The following is a 21,231-nucleotide window of genomic DNA, read 5'->3' as shown; positions in this document are numbered from 1 at the left end:
AATATTGGAATTTGCTGTTAGCCTTCAAAATAAAAGTACCTCATTGAAAGTGATGCAGAAGGTTACAATTGGTGTAATCATGCCATATTTAGACTAGATAATGTTAAACAAGGCTGGAATGTGAAGCAATGGAATGGGGTATCCGTCTACTCGGTGACACCCAGAGGAGTACGCAAATATTAGCATTGTAGCTCTTATCGCAGAACTATGAAATCACCTCCCCAGTCAGCCTATTGTGTGTGTTGACATTCATATTGCATTGTACAGCTTTGCCCAAGGTTGGTGGATCAATGAAATGGGGTAAGAGCCTACTCAATACCCAATATATTTTTCCCCCAACATCCTCCTCAGCGTTATCAGAATCCAACACACCCACGCAGTATTGTTTTTCCTCTGGAATAGTGTTCAATACACATAGGTTGACAATAAATGTGGCTCAATTCAGTTCTTTCAGTCCCACAATCAAAGCTACGACACTAATGTTCTCTGGGTGTCATTGACCCACAGGTAAGGCTGTACAGTGAAATAAGTATGCCCCTAATTAAATTCTAAAGTCCAACACATCCAGTGTGATTTCAGATTAACAAGTTCTTTTGGTTGTAACATTTCAAACTTGTTTAGCATGATCTATTCAATGTCATAATTCTATTAATTGTATTCATTCGCATCAATACGAATTATTTTGAAGGCTAACCGCAAAGTCCACTATTGTGGCTCGATTCACAGATGGGGTTGACCACCATTGATCAAATAAGAACCGTCTTATAAATTAGGGTTATTTTAGATGAGTTATCTAGCCATAGCTACTGAAAAAGGTTGTTTTGGGGAAGAACATTGTTGCATCCATGAGCTAGCTAGCTTTTTATGACCAGCACTAAGAGCGTGAGACAACTTTACCAGCATCATAGCATACGTAATCGATGAATTGTGACATATGAAATACGAGTGACAGTGTAATCAATGTGTAAAAAAATAAACCCTGTAAATTATTGTGCGACGTGCAGTCATATTCAGGTCCTGATTGGTCAACACGCTTATTTGACACGTCAGTGTTATTTGACGCATATTTTTTGACATGCAAAGACCCAAATGGCGTTCCATACTCACCTACTTCTTCCTATCATTCAAGGGAAGCGCTGCAGTAAGCGAACGGGCAAACTGCCATGCCACTCTCCCGCTGTATTTCCAAAGCGCGCGCTGATGCTGTAACTAGCACACTTGTCTCCTCTCTTCAGTCGTATGCTGCATTGTTATGTGAATGATTGGCTGAGACACTTGTTCACATACAGCCAGTAGTCAAGCTTTTCTCATCGGATCTACACAAATTGCGCAGCTCACATTCAAAACGGCAAATTGCGCTGGAAGGTGACTAGTTTGCATCCCTTCAATTGACTGATTTCCTTTTATGAACTCAGTAAAATGGTTTATTTTATATTCTTTGTTCAGTATACACACAATCCAATCTGACAAAAGACCAGAAAAAAACTGCATATTTCTTGGGACATTTATTTTGATAGCAAACAGCTTATCCGAGCTTGGTGGCCAGTTCCTTGGCCTTTGCCTTCTCCAGCTTTGTGATGCGTGCTGTGGACTTGGGGCCCATGATACCACCTCCCCAGTGACGACGGATCTAGGAAAGGAAGCACATTGTCATGATTTAATTCAGTCTGGTAGGAATGGCATAATAAAGACATTTTAGAGAAAGGCGAAGACTGCAGCAATCTGGTGATTTGTGTGCCTCCAGATCCCCTCCAGTTATGTAGCAACAGGGGGGATATCGCAATATTTTTGGACAATCGATAGTGACTCCAAAAGGTAGCATTAGCTAGAGCTAGCCTGCTGTACCTGTGCCAAAAGGTGGGTATTTTTAATCTTATAGCTTGTTCTCAATCCCACAAATAACAGTTAGCCAACATGTTCAGCACTACCACTTCCCTAATTGATCAGAACTCGTTCTCATGCTCTCTGTCTCCCTGCAGCATACAGTGAGCAATACGTTTGGAACATAAAAATCACAATACATTTTGTATCGGCACGTAAGTATCGTGAAATTGTATTGTGAGGTTCCTGCCAATTCCCAGCCCTGAAGCCATATACAGAAATGAACACAGGTCTTTAAAAAACATTTCCTTAGTGATCCTAGTGGGGGTCAATATCCCTTTTAAGAGAGCAAATATTTCAAGTCATCTGCAAAACCAAAATGTGAACCCGCAAGATAATCCATTCCATCTTCAGGACACCAAAACATGCGGGCTTGACCACTTGTCAATATTAACAAACAGATGGTGGGCAGACCAGCTACTCACCTCCTCGTATCTGTCATTGTAGTTGGTCTTGATGGCTTCCACCAGCTTGGCAAGGGCACCTTTGTCCTCACTGAAAAGGTAGGAACATGTCATCAGTGCACCGTCACAAAGAACATTTGAGATCCAGATAAAACTGCACACAATCCTTTGGTTCAGGGTTAAAAAGCTCACAAAGGAACATGTTCAGTTTAAGAAATTCATACATCATTGCCAAAGGATTTAATACATTTTATAAAGCACAAGCGCAACTTCCTAGAGGTTGGCCTCAGTGCATCAACACCACTTTCACAAATGTTTGGCTATGCCACCTGTTACTTACGGGTTTGTCTGTGTGAAGGCAACTGAAGTGCAGGTCTTTCTGTGCACCAGTCGTCCCAACCTGGCCTTGCCCTTGACAATGCAGTAAGGGACACCCATCTTACGACACAGAGCAGGCAGGAACACCACTAACTACAAAGAGGAAAAGAAAATGTCAAGTATCTATTCTTTATGGACCAAACACTTGACTGTGCTTTTGCGTCTCAACTACAATATTAGTCTTCGCTCAGAATTAAAAAGCTTGTATGTTTTGATCCACATTGAGGATTCAGGTGAAGAAATTCAAGCATCATTGCAAAGAACCAAATTAGGCCACGAATAATGATCAAGTCTGCAACAGCTCACCCATAATGAACAAAATACGCATAGAATGGTGAAAGGAGTCCTACCTCAATAGGGTCCACATCGTGGGCAATGACCACGAGCTGGGCCTTCTTGCTTTCCACTAGAGTGGTGACTGTGTTCACACCTATGGGAGAATTCAACATGGATATCAAAAACATGTTCAACAACAAGTTCTGTTGAACTAGTCAAAAACAATTATTGTGGCTGATGCTCAGGGTTAAAAAGTTCAAACTACATGATTGCTTCAGGTGAAGAAATTCAAACATCATTGCATCAAGGCCAAAGTATGTAATCTAAAAATTACTTAAATCCCTCATGCCTCACCTGCACGGAGAACAGGAGGCCTCTTGGTTGGGGTATCTCCCTTTCCAGCAGCCTTCAGCTCAGCGCGGGCCAGCAGCCTCTGCTTCTTCTCCTGCTTGGTCTCCGGCCTGTACTTGTGGGCCAGTTTGAACAGCTGTGTGGCTGCGGGGAAATAGAGAATTAGTACATCCCACTGGATCTGAGGAATTGCAGAAAACATCTGTAACTCAAGTTGTCAAAAGTTAGGGATCCAGCCAAATAGCTTGAGGGTCTTTCAAGTACAGTAAGGTGCATCAGTGATCTTGGTGGGTGTCAACATTGCTGTTCAGTTAGCAAATATTCTTTCACATCATCTGCAAAACCCACAATATACCAGCCATCTTCAGAAACAATCCCCCCCCCCCCCCTCAATACACAACTCAGCAATATTGATAAGCCCATGTACAGACTTACCTGTCTGGCGATCCAGTGCCTGGGTGAACTGGTTGATCGCAGGGGGGACCTTCAGACGCTTGTAAAGGATGGAGCGCTGTCTCTGCAGGCGGATGTAGCGGGGCCATTTCACAAAGCGTGTCAGATCACGCTTGGGCTGGATGTCCTGACCTATAAACACAGGGGGGGGGGTTAATGTATTTAATCACGTTGGTATGATCAGAAAATAGCCTGAAGCCACTATAATCATGAAAGAAGTGCATCAGCGATCTTGGTGGGTTGTCTGCATTGTTGTTAAGATAGCAAATATTATTTTCATCATCTGCACATGCTGACATGGGAAAATGTCAAAACAGTTGGTGAAAATCTAATAGAAATCCCAGGTTCATTTTACACACCAATGCCATAGTTCTTTGGTCTCTTCTCGAACAGGGGATTGACCACTTTCTTGGCCTCATGCTTCCTGGCCACTGAAGGGGCTGGTGCCACCTTCTTCCCCTTAGACTTCTTGCCTTTAGGCTATCAAAAACAAGTAGACTGGTCAGCATAACGTTAAATGGTCAAATACATTTCACATAATATAACTTGACTGTGGCTTTAGCTCAGGGTTAAAAAGCTCGTGTTTTGAATCAACATAACAGATTCAGTTCAAGAAATTCAAAGCATCATTGCAAAAGCCATTAATAAAACGTCAGCGGGAACTGGATCATACGCTTGGCGTGAGTTTCCTCATCAACACTAGCGTATTTGGAGATAACGTTAGCTATGGCTACCTAGTTAGCACGTTTAACTACCCAACTCTCAAAGGCATACAATGGTTTACTTGACAACTTCCAATTAATTGATCATTTGAAATCCTTCACTACTACTGTTATGGACAATGAGTTAACCCAATCTGGGCGCTTGGAACAGGCCGTGAGACCCGTAACCAAAACTGACGCGAAGTTAGGCCTTCGAGACAAGTTAGCCCACTTGCTAGCTACGTTACTAGATAACACTTTAGTCCCACATCAACTATACATTTCCCAAGATGCGTAAAAAGTGTAATGCATGATTTAACGTTTCCATAAACTGCATTTCAACAAGTTCCTAGACACGGATTGTGTTAAAATAAAGCACGCTGTATGGGTGGTGTTTCTGCGGACAACTTCTACAGGCAATATCAGTACCAAGTCATGGGAGATTTCGGATAAAACAGCAAAACATTATTACCATACCAATGTGAAATGGGCGCTTGGGTTATGTACGACAAGTAAGAGTAACTTTTATAACACATAAACATTTTAAAAAGAAGATGGTAAGGGATGAAAAGATGTATCTTTTCCCCACCAAACGAAATATCAATACACTCACCATGTTGGATCAGATAGAAAGGAAGATCTTTGCATTGTGGGTAATTTAAATTCCGTGGTACCTTGATGTGACGTCATTAACAGTCGACGGCAGGGCTGTTTTTGAACGGGATGTTTCTGTTTTTATAAATAGTATTTTTCAACAATGAGTTTGGAGGTAAGTGAGATTTCATGAATAATACTAGACTATATATAGGGTGCACAATCATAGAATATGTCTAAACATATTTGGTTGAGTTCATGCATTTCTATGTTAATTATTGCAAGTTGAGAAAGTCAATACACTTGTGATACACTAGTAACGTTAGCCAGTGCCATGCACATGCCGTTTATATTTTTCTGGTTAACAACATAACTTTATGATCGTATTTTATGTTCTTTATATCCTTTATGTGTTTTTAGTGGGTTTGTTCACATTCCTGAATACTATGGCCAGCCAAAGAGCGCTACCTCAAAGCAAGGAGAGCCTTCTTCAGAACTACAACAAAAGACTGAAGGATGATATCAGGTCCATTCTAGACAACCTCACAGAAATCATCAAAACTGCAAAGGTAGCTGTAACATTACGATATTTGTGTGTGTGTGTGTGTGTGTGTGTGTGTGTGTGTGTGCGCACCACGTGCACAGCATACAACCGGTGTAAAAAGTACAGTGAAACTCTTACATTTAGAGCTCTTTCCGCTCTTTCCCAACAATGCAGTGACAATAATAGTAATATTAATAATATAGATAATATAAAATAGAGTAGCAAATACAAGTAAGAATAAAAACCACATAAAAACTATGATGAGCGTTAAAGAACATGAAAATGCAAGTATGTACTGGTCAGTGCCAGTACCTTATTCAATGTGCAGGGGTACTGGAGTGGTTGAGGTGGGTTTATACATAAAAAGTGACTGGTAGGATATACATGTGAACAGGCCTGAAAAGTTACTGGTAGCAGGTATATATAAATACTCATGGTAATATACTGTAATGACCTGACTGGGTCGTTACAATACTAATGGTAATATATACATGTATTAGTGACCAGTAGCAGGATAAATAGATACAGTAAATACTATTGGTAATGGCAATCAATAATCATTGGACAGCTGCATAATGGAGTAATACATCTAATCAATAATACTTTTAGCAGCAGCGTAGGTTGTGTTTGAGTTTGTATAGACCTGTGGATGGTCTGTGGGAGAGGGAGAGCAGTAGTGGTTAGCAATTTTACCGTGTTATGGCCACCGTGTTATGGCCAGGGGATTAAAGCTATTTAGGAGTCTGTTTGTCTGAGCCATGATGCACTGGTAATGCCTGCCAGACTGGAGCATGGAGAACATGTCTCGGGTGGCTGGAATCTTTGTACGTCCTCGCTCCCAGTGATGCCCTGGGCCGTCCGCACCACCCTCTTGTAGGGCCTTCCAGTCGCAGAGTGGTGAGACATAGTGTGTGTTTGTCTGTGTGAGAGAGAGAAACAGAAAAAGTGTTGTTTTTTTACTGAAAGAATGACGGTTCAACCCAAAGAGTCATCTCTATGGTCCAACCAAAATTTGTTGGTTTGTTTTGCTTCAGGTAGAGGATGAGACACAGGTCTCTCGGGCTACACAGGCTGAGCAGGACCATTATGAGATGCATGTCAGAGCAGCCAACATAGTAAGTACATTCATTATACTATACATACATACCACCCAGACTCCCTTGAAACTAAACACGCTTGTCATTAAACCCCAGAGTGTATATTCATGACACTAGTAAAGTAAATGATAAACATGGAATTTAATCCTGGCTCATGTTCATTGGGGCATGAAACAGAAAACATTTGAAAATCTTTTGCAACTAAAAACGTTGGTAGTCCTTCAGTGTTTCAGTCAGTGCTTTCCCCATTTGGTGCATAATGAACATGAGTGCATGTTACAAGGCAAAAGCACCAGTGATAATCCCAGTGCTTTGTTGTTGTGTCTAAAGGTGCGTGCGGGCGAGTCCCTGATGAAGCTGGTGTCGGACTTGAAGCAGTTCTTGATCCTCAACGACTTCCCGTCAGTCAATGAGGCCATCAGCCTGCAGAACCAGCAGCTGCGCTCGCTGCAGGAGGAGTGCGACAAGAAGCTCACCTCGCTCCGCGACGAGATCGCCATCGACCTGTACGAGCTAGAGGAAGAATATTACTCCTCCAGGTACAAGTAGGCTCATACTGTACAGTCGTTGTTCATTTGGCCTACTCCATCATGCCCTATAGCCCCAACCTGCCCCTAAATTATAGCACCTATTCCCCCTCACCGCCGTGCCTTATGAAGGGTTGATCTTACCCCACCACCTCAGTCATATCCATTAGTTCGTTACTGTCTTTGTATGTTGAGTCAACTTCATTAGAATATCCAAATGCCGGGTTCAATAGATGATTGATCTACCTATGGTCAAAAATCAATTGCATTACATTTAACGTGAGAATCTCATCTCATTTAGTTTAAAATTAAATGAAGTGCCTTGTTTGACATGCCTCTGGAAGTTTTTATCCTCATGTATGATAGGTTGTAGGTCTCTACATGGTAAATGTTACACTCAATCATAAGTGTGGAGTTTCTACTGTATCTGGTTGCTATATTCTTCCTCAGTTCTTTGTAATAGGCTCATGAAAGTGATGAATAAGAGAACATGCATAGAGAGGAGGAAAGGGAAATGTCAGAAAAATACATGTTAAATGCTTTGTAGCATATTTCTTGGACTCTTATGAAGAACAAAAACTATGATACAATCACAAAATCACTGGAAGATTACTTATATTCTGTATATTCAATTGTTGTAGTTTTTCCTCCATTAACATGTCTTTCTAACCCCAAATATAAATTATGGATGTATAGGTTGATTAACCATTGTATAATCACACCAGCCATTTGAAGCTTTCTATGTTATACATTTTCTATAGAATGTTTTTTTGACTGGAAAGTGCTAGACATGTCTCAAATCCAATCTCTATGAGGGTTCCATAAACTTGTTTGAACAGAATCCAGTATCTCTACCGATTCCATCCCTAGCTAGCCTACAAGTTACCAAGCCAGTAACCGTGCAAACTGTGTTCACAAAGCATACATTGTTGCACGAACATCAACTATGGCATTATGTATTAAGTCTATATCAGTCACCTACATAGGACCCACCCTTAAACCCTTTTAAACTTTGAAAAATAAACTAGAGACAAAACAATGTAGTTCGTTGTCTAGTTTGTTTAACTGTGAGAAATCTAGCTGTCTCTGGATGCTGCTTTTAGGCATGCAAGGTGTTGGGGCCACTCTTTTTCTCTGCATTCCCTGTTCTTACCCCTGCATCAGGACCTAATACACTTTTTTTTTTTTTTTTTACCTTTATTTAACTAGGCAAGTCAGTTAAGAACAAATTCTTATTTTCAATGACGGCCTAGGAACAGTGGGTTAACTGCCTGTTCAGGGGCAGAACGACAGATTTGTACCTTGTCAGCTCGGGGATTTGAACTTGCAACCTTCCGGTTACTAGTCCAACGCTCTAACCACTAGGCTACCCTGCCGCCCCACTTCTGGGACTATGGTTACAAAGTTAGGTGATTTAGGTGTTTTAAGCACTCAGTTCAAGATGACCCAAAGCTAGTTATTGACCCTTTGCTCCAGGTCATGTTCCATTGATTGTGTTGCATTTGGAAATGGAAAAAACAAGCTATGAACGTGTTCAGTTGACCATTTTGATATCGCATTGCAGCTGTTAATAGCGAAGACGGACAGGAATGAAGACACACTTATATAGGGATATCATCACAGCACCAGATACTTAACCTACTAGCTAACATTTCTCTGTGATCCTTAGAGCTTAAGCTTGTCCTTTATACTGCTGTTTACTGATTTCTTGTGTGCATCATACCTATCTGTCTCTTTTGTGCGTGTGTGTGTGTGTGTGTGTGTGTGTGTGTGTGTGTGTGTGTCTGTACCAGATGTGAGTCAGACACGTCTGCCCCTTCCTCTCTGTGCTTTGCTGATTCTATGCCCCCCTATGGTTTTTGTTCTGGTAAAGCTACAGTCAGTGGGACAGTACGGACCTGCCCCTGTGTGAGGCCTACCGGCGCCGGGACAGTTGGGCGTCCCCGGACGGGGGTGACACATCTAGGTCAGCCCAGGAGGGCGTGGAGGACACAGACGGAACCACCTCACAGGAACCTACCCCCAAACACAACTTAAACGGTTACGGGACCACTGGCGCAGTAGATGAGCCCTAAAGCACTGGAGCAGACCATATTGATGGGCACATAGACGGGTTGGGTGACAACGTCAAAAAAATTATGCACACGCATCGATGTGGCCGAAGGCATGCATTTTTATGATTCTAAATGGTCAGATAGCTAAAGTGACAAGAAGCTTCCAAGTGGGGAATCGTAGGTGACTCGTTTCATCTTGTTCACTAGCTACAGTTCAAGTCGGAAGTTTACATACACTTAGGTTGGATTCATTAAAACTTGTTTTTCAACAACTCCACAAATTTATTGTTAACAAACTATACTTTTGGCAAGTCGGTTAGGACATCTACCGTGTGCATGACACAAGTAATTTTTCCAACAATTGTTTATAGACAGATTAATTCACTTATAATTCACTGTATCACAATTCCAGTGGATCAGAAGTTTACATACACTAAGTTGACTGTGCCTTTAAACAGCTTGGAAAATTCCAGAAAATAATGTAATGGTTTTAGAAGCTTCTGATAGGCCAATTGATATCATTTGAGTCAATTGGAGGTGTACCTGTGGATGTATTTCAAGGCCTACCTTCAAACTCAGTGCCTCTTTGCTTGACATCATGGGAAAATCAAAAGAAATCAGCCAAGACCTCAGAAAACAATTGTAGACCTCCACAAGTCTGGTTCATGCTTGGGAGCAATTTCCAAACGCCTGAAGGTACCACATTCATCTGTACAAACAATAATATGCAAGTATAAACACCATGGGACCACACAGCCGTCATACTGCTCAGGAAGGAGACGCGTTCTGTCTCCTAGAGACGAACGTACTTTGGTGGTAAAAGTGCAAATCAGTCTCAGAACAACAGCAAAGGAACTTGTGAAGATGCTGGAGGAAACAGGTACAAAAGTATCTATATCCACAGTAAAACAAGTCCTATATCGACATAACCTGAAAGGCCGCACAGCAAGGAAGAAGCCACTGCTCAAAAACTGCCATAAAAAAAGCCAGACTACGGTTTGCAACTGCACATGGGGACAAAGATCGTCATTTTTGGAGAAATGTCCTCTGGTCTGATGAAACAAAAATAGAACTGTTTGGCCATAATGGCCATCGTTATGTTTGGAGTAAAAAGGGGAAGCTTGCAAGCCGAAGGACACCATCCCAACCATGAAGCACGGGGGTGGCAGCATCAAACATGGGGATGCTTTGCTGCAGGATGGACTGGTGCACTTCACAAAATAGATGGCATCATGAGGTAGGAAAATGATGCGGATATATGAAAGCAACATCTTAAGACATTAGTCAGGAAGTTAAAGCTTGGTTGCAAATGGGTCTTCCAAATGGACAATGACCCCAAGCATACTTCCAAAGTTATGGCTTAAGGACAACAAAGTCAAGGTATTGGAGTGGTCATCATAAAGCCCTGACCCCAATCCTCTAGAACTTGTGGGCAGAACTGAAAAAGCGTGTGCGAGCAAGGAGGCCTACAAACCTGACTCAGTTACACCAGCTCTGTCAGGAGGAATGGTTCAAAATTCACCCAACTTATTGTGGGAAGCTTGTGGAAGGCTACCTGAAACATTTGACCCAAGTTAAACAATTTAAAGGCAATGCTGCCAAATACTAATTGAGTGTATGTAAACTTCTGACCCACTGGGAATGTGAAGAAAGAAAGAAAAGCTGAAATAATTATTCTCTACTGTTATTCTGACATTTCACATTCTTAAAATAAAGTGGTGCTCCTAACTGACCTAAAACAGAGAATTTTGGCTAGGATTAAATGTCAGGAATTATGAAAAACTGAGTTTAAATGTATTTTGCTAAGGTGTATGTAAACTTCCGACTTCAACTGTATGTAACCAACAGCTGTAACGATGTATTTGAGAGAGATGTGCTCATTGTGCAAATGTATTTGTGTTTTAAATAAGCATTTGGAGACGAAATGTAGTTTACAACCCTGTGTGTTTTGCCCTATAGTTGCGCACAGGTCGGTTTGGTTGCTAAACAAATCAACCCTTCTATTGGAACAAGAGAATGGACCTCTTCCTCCATCACTGTGTATAGCTATGGTTCTAACAACACTCCAAACATCACACATATTTTATGAAATCAATAATGGTAATCAACTGTAACAGTTCATAAATGCTGTAAGGTCTGTAGCAACGTATTTGAAGTTTTAGTGTTGTTCATTCATGAATACTTGGGACAAGATTAGAAGTAATAACACAACTAGTTTGAAGACTTAATTAGCTGGCCTAAACAACTTAAAATGTGTCCCTGGAAATCTAAGATTATAAAGGTGTTGTATTTTGCTCTTTCTGGTGTTAATTTGCCCATTATGTACATTGTTGTTGATATTTTGTTAGGTGAAACATATTTCAACTCAGTGGCAGAGATGTACAGTATTACTAGATGCCATTTTATTTCGTTCTGTTAAAACATGTTTAAATGTATGACTATAGGACTGCAGGCCATGCAAGTGTATGGATGTTACGTTATTGGATTTTTTTTGCAGCATTATTTTAGTAATTTTGCAATTTAAGTTAGTAAGCGTCTGTTAATTCCATGAAGGACTAGACAAGTCAATAAAACATAATTATAAACTCAAGCTTCGGCCTCTTATCTTTAAAAAAAATCCCAGATATTTCTGGAAAAATCTGAAAATGTATTCTGCTACAACAAAAGGACTTATATTCTAACTTTGACACAAAAATTCTAAAATAGCATGGGAAATGTATTGCAGAAACCAAGGATGGAATGACACCATCACATAATTCAGATTTATGACATTTCACATGCTATCTGCAATGGTAAAATACAAATATATACAATACATAACATTGATCAAGTCACAGACAAAATATGCAAAAAATGCTGGAAACAAAAAGGAGAAGGGGCTATAAATACAAAGGTGTTCACGAGGAAAACAGGCAGATTTTTGTTTTCTGAAGAACATTTAGGGCTGGTTTCCAGGACACAGATTAAGCCTAGTCCTAGACTAAAAAGCATGTTTAGTAGAGATTTGACAATCTCCAGTCCTAGGGCCAATCTGTCCCCAGTATCTGCGATTCATCTTCTTGAACTTCTCGAAGTGGTAGTCATCAATGGCCTTCTCGTTGTTGGGCCTCTTGCGATGGTTGGGTGGTTCCACAGCTGGGACAGACGAGTGCAGATTGACAGTTAGCTTCTCTACTAGGTCAAAATATGTCAGCTAAAAATATAAACCTCTCTTCATCTCAGAAATACTGTGTTATGCTATCAGTATCAGCTGTTGATTCTCTTAAAACGGTGTGTGAATGTTTATATAGAGTACCAGTTAAAAGTTTGGAAAAACACCTAATCATTCCAGGGTTTTTCGTTATTTAAATGTTTTTTCTACATTGTAGAATAATAGTGAAGACATCAAAACTATGAAATAACACACATGGAATCATGTAGTAACCAAAAAAGTGTTAAAAAAATCAAAATATATTTTGTATATTTGAGATTCTTCAAAGTAGCCACCTAGCTGCCTTGATGACAGCTTTGCACACTCTTGGCATTCTCTCAACCAGCTTCATGAGGTAGTCACCTGGAATGCATTTCAATTAACAGGTGTGCCTTGTTAAAAGTTAATTTGTGGAATTTCTTCCCTTAATGCGTTTGAGCCAATCAGTTGTGTTGTGACAAGGTAGGGGTGGTATACAGAAGATAGCCCTATTTGGTAAAAGACAAAGTCCATGTTATGGCAAGAACAGCTCAAATAAGCAAAGAGAAACAACAGTTCATCATTACTTTAAGACGTGAAGGTCAGTCAATCTGGAAAATTACAAGAACTTTGAAAGTTTCTTCAAGTGCAGTCGCAAAAAAACATCAAGCGCTATAATGAAACTGGCTCTCATGAGGACCACCACAGGAAAGGAAGACCCAGAATTACCTCTGCTGCAGAGGATAAATTGCAGCCCAAATAAATGCTTCATGGAGTTCAAGTAACATACACATCTCAACATCAACTATTTAGAGGAGACTGAATCAGGACTTCATGGTCGAATTTCTGCAAAGAAACCACTACTAAAGGACACCAATAATAAAAAGAGACTTGCTTGGGCCATGAGAAACATGAGCAATGGACATTAGACACAGTAGAGAGGGTAGTGAGTACGGCCCAGTACATCACTGGGGCTAAGCTGCCTGCCATCCAGGACCTCTACACCAGGCGGTGTCAGAGGAAGGTCCTAAAAATTGTCAAAGACCCCAGCCACCCCAGTCATAGACTGTTCTCTCTACCACCACATGGCAAGCGGTACCGGAGTGCCAAGTCTAAGACAAAAAGGCTTCTCAACAGTTTTTACCCCCAAGCCATAAGACTCCTGAACAGGTAATCAAATTGCTACCCAGACTATTTGTATTGTGTGCCCCCCCCCGACCCCTCTTTTACACTGCTGCTGCTCTCTGTTTATCATATATGCATAGTCACTTTATATATACATTCATGTACATACTACCTCAATCAGCCTGACTAACCGGTGTCTGAATGTAGCCTCGCTACTTTTATAGCCTCGCTACTGTATATAGCCTTGCTACTGTTATTTTTCACTGTATTTTTACTGTTGTTTTTATTTCTTTACTTACCTATTGTTCAACTAATACCTTTTTTGCACTGTAAGGTCTACACCTGTTGTATTTGGCGCACGTGACAAATACACTTTGATTTGATACCAGTGGAAATCTGTTCTTTGGTCTGATGAGTCCAAATTTGAGGTTTTTGGTTCCAACCGCCATATCTTTGTGAGACGCAGAGTAGGTGAACGGATGATCTCAGCATGTGTGGTTTGCACAATGAAGCATGGAGGAGGAGGTGTAATAGTGTGGGGGTGCTTTGCTGGTGACATTGTCTGTGATTTATTTAGAATTCAAAGCGACCTTAACCAGCATGGCAACCACAGCATTCTGCAGCGATATGCCATCCCATCTGGTTTGCGCTTAGTGGGACTATCATTTGTTTTTCAACAGGACGATGAAGCAACACACACCTCCAGGCTTTCTAAGGGATATTTGATCAAGAAGGAGAGTGATGGAGTTCTGCATCATATGACCTGGCCTCCAGAATCACCCGACCTCAACCCAATTGAGATGGTTTGGGATGAGTTGGACCGCAGAGTGAAGGAAAAGTAGTCAACAAGTGCTCAGCAAATGTGGGAACACCTTTAAGAATGTTGAAAAAGCATTCCAGGTGAATAGCTCATGAGGACAAATATCGTCATTTTTGGAGAAATGTCCTCTGGTCTGATGAAACAACAATAGAACTGTTTGGCCATAAGGCATCCCGGAAATTGGAGTAGCAGTGGTTGAGGATTTTAGCAGCGCGAGTACTACAGTCAATGTGTTGATAGAACTTCGGCAGACTTTTTCACAAATTTGCTTTGTTAAAATCCCCAGCTACAATAAATAGGATATGTGGTTTCCAGTTTGCATAAAGTCCAGTGAAGTTCTTTGAGGGCCGTTGTGGTATCGGCTTGAGGGGGGCTATACACGGCTGTGACTATAACCAAAGAGAATTATCTTGGGAGATAATACGTCGGCATTTGATTGTGAGTTATTCTAGGTCGGGTAAACAAAAGGACTTGAGATCCTGTATGTTATCCGAATCGCACCATGAGTCGTTAATCATGAAACATACAATCCCGCACTTCTTCCCGGAGAGATATTTATTACTGTCTGCGCGATGACCTTAGAACCCAACTGGCTGGACGGACTCAGACAGTATATCCCGAGAGTGGCAAGGGCTCCTCCATAAAGGCCCCCTCCATAAAGATGGTGTTCTTTATCTTAGCACTGAGGAATAAGGGGGGTCTGTAACGGCTGTCGTCCTCCTCCTCGTCTGAGGAGGATAAGTTAGAAGGATCGGAGGACCAATGCGCAGCGTGGTAATTGTTCATCTTGTTTTAATAAAGGTGAACACTCAAAATACAAAACAACAAAAGTGACAACCGAAACAGTTCTATCTGGTGCAGACACACAAAGACTAAAAACAACCACCCACAAAACCCAACACAAAACAGGCTACCTAAATATGGTTCCCAATCAGAGACAACACAAAACAACTGCCTCTGATTGAGAACCATATCAGGCCAAACACTGAAATAGGAAAACCTAGAAATTCAAACATAGACTGCCCACCCCAACTCACGCCCTGACCATACTAAATAAAGACAAAACAAAGGAAATAAAGGTCAGAACGTGACAGGGTCAAACAAGATGTGCTTAAAGATTGTAATAGAAATAAACAAACACCAAAGCTGTTGTGCAAGGTTTTCAGTCACTGGATTTGTTGCGGTAAGATTATTGCCGACATTAATACAGTTTCAACAACTGCAAAATGCAAAAAAAACGAACTACCCCAAGCTCCAAAACCTGGGCACTACCACAGCCGCAGAAGCATTTTGAGACAACTCACTAAATGCCCAGGTCAACCTCGGGGTTCCCATTAAGCATTTTATTGGACAACATCTCCTCTGTCTTCTTGGTCCGGATGTTCTCTGGCAACTCGTACAGGAGGTCTTCTGTGTTCCTTCACCTTCAACTTTCTGTTCCTCCACTACCACCAAGCCCTTCTTCGGCTCTGTCTCAATGTACTTCATCCTAGCCAGGAGGACAGGGGGAGAGAAAATGCAAAAATATATAGCTTCAAGATATAGAACTTCAAAATTGTGACCAGTAGAGAAAATAGAAAATACAGAACTTCGAATATATGTAACCTTACAATTGTGACAGGGAGAGAACATGATAAAAATGTATAGCTTCAAAGTATTTAACTTCAAGATTGACAGGGAGAGAAAATGAGTCAGATCCAAGACATCGGTGAGATCTCAATGGACAGTAGTTGTGCTCTCTGAAGACATTGTTTAATTTGGTGCTTTCCCGATAATATACATGTCAGCGTCCTTTAGCCAGCTGTAGCTCAAAGGCCGGCAGATCATGGAGATTGTCACGTTCTGACCATAGAGAGCCTTTATTTTCTATGTGGGGTTCTAGGTTTAAATTTTCTGTGTTGGTGATTTGTATGATTCCCAATTAGAGGCAGCTGGTAATCATTGTCTCTAATATTGGATCATATTTAAGTAGTGTTTGTTCCCACCTGTGTTTGTGGGATATTGCATTTTTGTATTTTGAGTTAGTGTATGTAGCACTTCTGTAGTCACAGTTCGTTGTTTGTTTCTTGTTTTGTTGTTTTTGCTAAGTTTCACTATTAATAAATTATGTGGAACTCAACATTCGTTGCGCCTTGGTCCGTCTCAACAAACGATCGTGACAGCGATATTGAGACGTTTCATCTTACTATCCAAAGGTAACGTATGCAGCTGGCTATACACTCGTATCCCCTGTGGACCGGTTCATACATAAAACGTTCTCCCTTCAGGCTGCAAAGGCGTCGATTTCCTCCTTAACTCGATTTAAACGCGAGAAGGCAGAAAAAAACAGGGGAAATATGCATACTTTATTTATGAAACACTACTTTCCACAACCATATTGTGGCTAATGTTACTTCCTAACATTGCATACAGGGATCACTGTAGACTATAAAATTAGGAATTAGAATAGTAGAATGGACATGATGAACCTTCTTATGATGGTATAATAGACAGCCATTTTGGTCAGGGAGTTGGTCAGCCAGTGTTGTGATAAGATATTGTGTAAAATAATAATTTTGAAGAATTTATTTGCACTGTTTGTTTGTTAGCTAGCTAGCCAGTTTTAGAGGAATGATGCTGTAAATGTTTCAAATTAACTGCCAATATGCCAACATTCCATTCAAACAATGCAGTCAATCCACAGCCACACACTGGCTGAAATCAGTTGAAGACTGGATTTACACAAGTTGTAAATGTAACAAGTACCACTATTGTATCAATAGCACTTTCCAAGAAAATAACAATTTAGATATTTATGGTATGTTTACATATAGTATAGAAGATATTTATACAGAAAATGGGTATGAAACCTATATAAACGATATTTATAATTATATGACAATTTTAGGTTGACAATAATTCCATTACACAATTTCAGATATCACATGCCTTACTTTCATTTTCAGCATTAAGTAAAATCAGGATTATGCCTTTACTACCATTCATTCCAATTAGACTGGTTTGGATTTGTTCCTGACCAATACGGCTTCCATTTTCATCCCATTCTGGAACTTAGAGATTTTATGACATAGCCCCTCTAGTAATTTATCCTAATATTGGGCGTATTTGAGTGGCTAAAGCAACCGACTAGACCAAAGTCGAGGAGTGAAGTCGGAAGTAAATCTGAGATTGCCAAAAGTCAGACACAAATGCCTTTTTCCAACAGAAAAGCTCGGATCAACATGGCAGTGTTACAATTGTTTATAATAGGTTTTCTTTTAATGTCTAAAAAACATTTATCTAACACCCATTCACAAACTGAAATTATATGTGTGTACATTATACAATCAATTAGTGAGAGAGAGCCTCAATCTCATGTATTTATTCACTGTAAGCTACACATGGTTCTCGTTTCAATCCAGGGAAGGTGTTATGGACGGGCCAGGCTACCGTATCTCCTTGCCCGTCCAAATAAGATATTGAAATATTTATCATTTATTTGACTGAGACGCACATGGACAGAAAGAAGCATCAATCTCAGTTAAAACATCTGAGCGAGCGAAAACAGCGCCCCACTGTCTCATTATGTGTAGCCCATGTATCTGATGCTGTCTGGACCAAAAGAGTATGACATGTCATACTATTTCTGGCCAGACCGCACCTGATACATGGGCTACATATTGAGGGGCGCTGTTTCACTCACTCGGATGCTTTCTCCAGTGACATTGTTTCAGCAGAGAGGAAGAGGCGAAGTGAGAGGGCTCACTCTCGCCAACATCTGTCCAGAATAAGACAATGCGTTTTTATGGGCATAATATGCTAACCTAAGCTTGTAGCCTGCCTTCCGGCCTTTGGGACAAAAACTCTCATTGTTAGTGTAGAGACATGAGCATCTTGTCATTATATACAGATCTCTGGTTTCGCCCTTTTGCGAATTGAAGAGGAAAGTTGGCAGGTGCACAGTTAGGATGCTGGATTGCCATAAATTAAATTGATGTTTCGCCAAAATTATATAATTACTCCTTTCTAAATAAAATAATAAAAAAGAGTTCACCAGGGAGCATGACTTAGCCACAGAGGATCATTAGCCTATGCCTATTTGGGAAGCACGCAATTGGGGTAGTGCGCGTGGCAATAGGTCTAGCTGACTGAGTTGCGTCTGTCAGTGAAAAGCGTCTAAAATATGTGTGAAGATAATATGTGTCTTGAGTATAATATAAAGTTGCATCAAGAAGAAGAGGGCGATATGCTGCGTCTTAAGAAGAAGAGAGGGGGGTGGGGGGGTTATGGTACGTAATGTATGATTTCTGATTGTCTTAACTCACCACTAATAAAATTAGCTTCTCAGTCATTTTTTCTTCACGTCACACAAGTCAACGAAGTCTGTTTTTTTTATCCATTGCGAATGGATGTATTTGAAAAATCTTTCCAACACTCCAGTTACGGTGACCACATTTAAAATACCCAAATGCGGGACAACAGGAGGATTTTGCATGACAGTGTAGCCTACATGCCGATTTTTTGGGGGGCATCACTATAGCCTTCATGTATTTTGTTTCAATCCATGCACATTCTTTCGGTTGAGTTTTGGCCTAATATTTGTTTCTGTTATGCAGAATACTAATTAATCATTGTGATCTGCCAAGACATTGATTCAGCTTTGATCTATATTTGACTAAACAAGCATCATTGTGAGAAGTGGCGGAGCAACAGAGAGAATAAAGTAGACGGCACGGGTCAAAATTTTGATTTATGACCCTATGTCCGGATGAAATATGGGCATCCGGCCAGGACATCCTGTTCCTGTTGTCACGTGTTAGAGGGTGTGTTATTTTATATCTATATTGCATCTATTCCTTTGAAGTTGTCATAATGATTGATGTGTATTGACCTGGTTGAACTGGGGGGGGGGGTGTGTTTGAACATTTATTTATTGCCCTTAGGGTTGTTGTCTATGAAGTAGGAATGTCCGGGGGGGGGGGGGGGGGGGGGGGGTTGTATTTGCAGCAGACGCATTATAAATAAAGCCCAGAACAAGACATGCGGCCCCAGAACACTAAACAAGATTTTAAAAATAAAACCCAGAACATTAAACAGAAAATGATGTCTCCTAGGCCAATTCTCAGGGTACTATGCGTCTCTTGTCATGAACCCAATGACAAAAGCATTGAAGAAGTTTTGGGTGAGGCCCCTGAATGTTTTAAAGGAGTTTTGGGTACGAGTGAGGGACATATGTCTTACATATTCCAACCTGAGGATTCTGCGGTTAAGATATTCACAGACAGCGGCCCCAAACCCCTTTATCATGCAAAACCCGGGAATTTTTCTCCTGCGCTGTGGATGAGAGAATGGCTTAAGATAAAGCTAGCGCTCTGTCAAATTGAACAGGCTCTGAGTGGTACAAGCCTGCCAGGATATGCAATGGAAGAACAGGTGTGCGGCCGCAGTGATTTGAAGGCCCTAAGAATCGCTTCAATGGCATATAGCCCCGACTCCAAAGAGACAATTTTAGCATGTGAACAATTTGATAGTACAAATGCGACGAAGTCTGTCAAATCATATGTATTTTCCAAAGCCTGCAAGGATGTGAACTTTTATATGCCAGTGTTTAGCTTTAAATGGATTGATTATCCCATATTCATAACCATGATGAATAAGCCGGACAGTCTTTTCCAAAATCGTGAACAATTACGGCGCTGGCCGCGTCTATCCTTAAGACATACCCAGGATCTACATGCCAGACGTTTGATCTATCCCTGGAGTCAAAACTTACGGAGCCTTGAAGGGGCATGCGTGGGATATCCTGCGAGCCAGAGAGCCTGTCTTGACAACCATGATGGTGTAGGAAATCAAAAGGAAATCCTGCCAGACGTCATCAGAAGTGTCCACTAAATTTGTGGGTTGAGGGGAGCCTAGGTCTCTAGTGGTGCATTCAAAACATCTCGAAAGTCGTCAATCTCTGACTTCCGACTTCAGTGAGTTGAAGACAACTGGGGAATCTGAAAAAAAACCGAGCTCAGACTGGGATTTTTATTTTGAACAGTCATCCAACTCGTAATCTCTAGCATCTTTCTCTGACCTGAAAATCACTGATGTCATGATCCCCCCCCCCCCCCCTGCAGTCTACTAGCCTATCGAAGGTCTTGCGCAGTCTAAACATTACAGGAAAATGCCGTTGGTTTATTACATTCTCTGCAATCTATGCCTAATGCAAAATACCAAAAAGTTAAAATCGGTATGAGTCTATGCATCGACCAAACAGTTTAACAGGTAAAAAAATATATTATTCTGGAGCATCCCATTGAATCAGGCTATTCATTTCAGTGCAGTTGCGTTCTTACGCATATCCTTAGACTAAACGGAACTGAAAACACTCCAGCCTGTTTTGATCACAGATCACATTTAAAATGTTTGTCATTGATTTAGCCAACAATTGCCTAGATTTGATACACATGAAGACCTATATTTAATCTGGAATTGACAAACAAAAGCCTGACTAGGATCCCGACTTTCCCCCACGTCATATTTATGACCAATTAGGCTAAATACACTGCTCAAAAAAATAAAGGGAACACTGAAACAACACAATGTAACTCCAAGTCAATCACACTTCTGTGAAATCAAACTGTCCACTTAGGAAGCAACACTGATTGACAATAAATTTCACATGCTGTTGTGCAAATGGAATAGACAAAAGGTGGAAATTATAGGCAATTAGTAAGACACCCCCAAAAAAGGAATGGTTCTGCAGGTGGTGACCACACACCACTTCTCAGTTCCTATGCTTCCTGGCTGATGTTTTGGTCACTTTTGAATGCTGGCGGTGCTTTCACTCTAGTGGTAGCATGAGACGGAGTCTACAACCCACACAAGTGGCT

General features: G+C 40.9%; 2 protein-coding genes, 1 long non-coding RNA gene and 6 other non-coding genes across 10 annotated transcripts; 1 reads left to right on the top strand and 8 right to left on the bottom strand.

Annotated features, from left to right (window-relative positions):
* Window positions 1–1,490: 1,490 nt before the first annotated feature.
* On the bottom strand, window positions 1,491–4,437 carry LOC129863183 (60S ribosomal protein L7a-like). The gene is made up of 8 exons (XM_055935106.1): window positions 4,417–4,437; window positions 4,103–4,223; window positions 3,726–3,875; window positions 3,294–3,434; window positions 3,014–3,093; window positions 2,626–2,756; window positions 2,307–2,376; window positions 1,491–1,630 (listed from the first exon to the last, which is right to left on the bottom strand). The coding sequence occupies exons 1-8, from the start codon at window positions 4,435–4,437 to the stop codon at window positions 1,526–1,528; spliced, it is 819 nt and encodes a 272-aa protein (XP_055791081.1). The 3' UTR covers window positions 1,491–1,525.
* Window positions 2,454–2,519, bottom strand: LOC129864250 (small nucleolar RNA SNORD36). Its single transcript, XR_008761212.1, has one exon. It is a non-coding gene; the product is annotated as a small nucleolar RNA SNORD36 (small nucleolar RNA).
* Window positions 2,846–2,922, bottom strand: LOC129864280 (small nucleolar RNA SNORD36). The gene has a single exon (XR_008761242.1). It is a non-coding gene; the product is annotated as a small nucleolar RNA SNORD36 (small nucleolar RNA).
* Window positions 3,176–3,243, bottom strand: LOC129864281 (small nucleolar RNA SNORD36). The gene has a single exon (XR_008761243.1). It is a non-coding gene; the product is annotated as a small nucleolar RNA SNORD36 (small nucleolar RNA).
* Window positions 3,562–3,630, bottom strand: LOC129864253 (small nucleolar RNA SNORD24). The gene has a single exon (XR_008761215.1). It is a non-coding gene; the product is annotated as a small nucleolar RNA SNORD24 (small nucleolar RNA).
* Window positions 3,963–4,031, bottom strand: LOC129864254 (small nucleolar RNA SNORD24). The gene has a single exon (XR_008761217.1). It is a non-coding gene; the product is annotated as a small nucleolar RNA SNORD24 (small nucleolar RNA).
* LOC129864271 (small nucleolar RNA SNORD36) lies at window positions 4,302–4,378 on the bottom strand. The gene has a single exon (XR_008761233.1). It is a non-coding gene; the product is annotated as a small nucleolar RNA SNORD36 (small nucleolar RNA).
* Window positions 4,438–5,104: 667 nt separating the features above from the next.
* LOC129863601 (mediator of RNA polymerase II transcription subunit 22) lies at window positions 5,105–11,850 on the top strand. 2 transcript variants are annotated; one of them, XM_055935697.1, is made up of 5 exons: window positions 5,105–5,213; window positions 5,459–5,607; window positions 6,617–6,697; window positions 7,010–7,218; window positions 9,080–11,850. In XM_055935697.1, exons 2-5 carry the CDS (start codon window positions 5,485–5,487, stop codon window positions 9,279–9,281), a joined length of 615 nt encoding a protein of 204 aa, XP_055791672.1. In that variant the 5' UTR covers window positions 5,105–5,213; window positions 5,459–5,484; the 3' UTR covers window positions 9,282–11,850. The 2 variants fall into 2 exon arrangements, with proteins under 2 accessions (XP_055791672.1, XP_055791673.1); XM_055935698.1 differs by lacking the exon at window positions 9,080–11,850 and having other exon boundaries at window positions 7,010–8,249.
* Window positions 11,851–15,149: 3,299 nt separating this feature from the next.
* On the bottom strand, window positions 15,150–20,409 carry LOC129863600 (uncharacterized). The gene is made up of 2 exons (XR_008760983.1): window positions 20,127–20,409; window positions 15,150–15,863 (listed from the first exon to the last, which is right to left on the bottom strand). It is a non-coding gene; the product is annotated as an uncharacterized LOC129863600 (long non-coding RNA).
* Between the last annotated feature and the right edge of the window lie 822 nt (window positions 20,410–21,231).

Source organism: Salvelinus fontinalis, chromosome 10 (assembly GCF_029448725.1).
Source record: "Salvelinus fontinalis isolate EN_2023a chromosome 10, ASM2944872v1, whole genome shotgun sequence".
Lineage (NCBI taxonomy): Eukaryota > Metazoa > Chordata > Actinopteri > Salmoniformes > Salmonidae > Salvelinus > Salvelinus fontinalis.
Note: the sequence above shows the minus strand (reverse complement) of the source record. Positions and strands in the feature narration are given on the sequence as shown.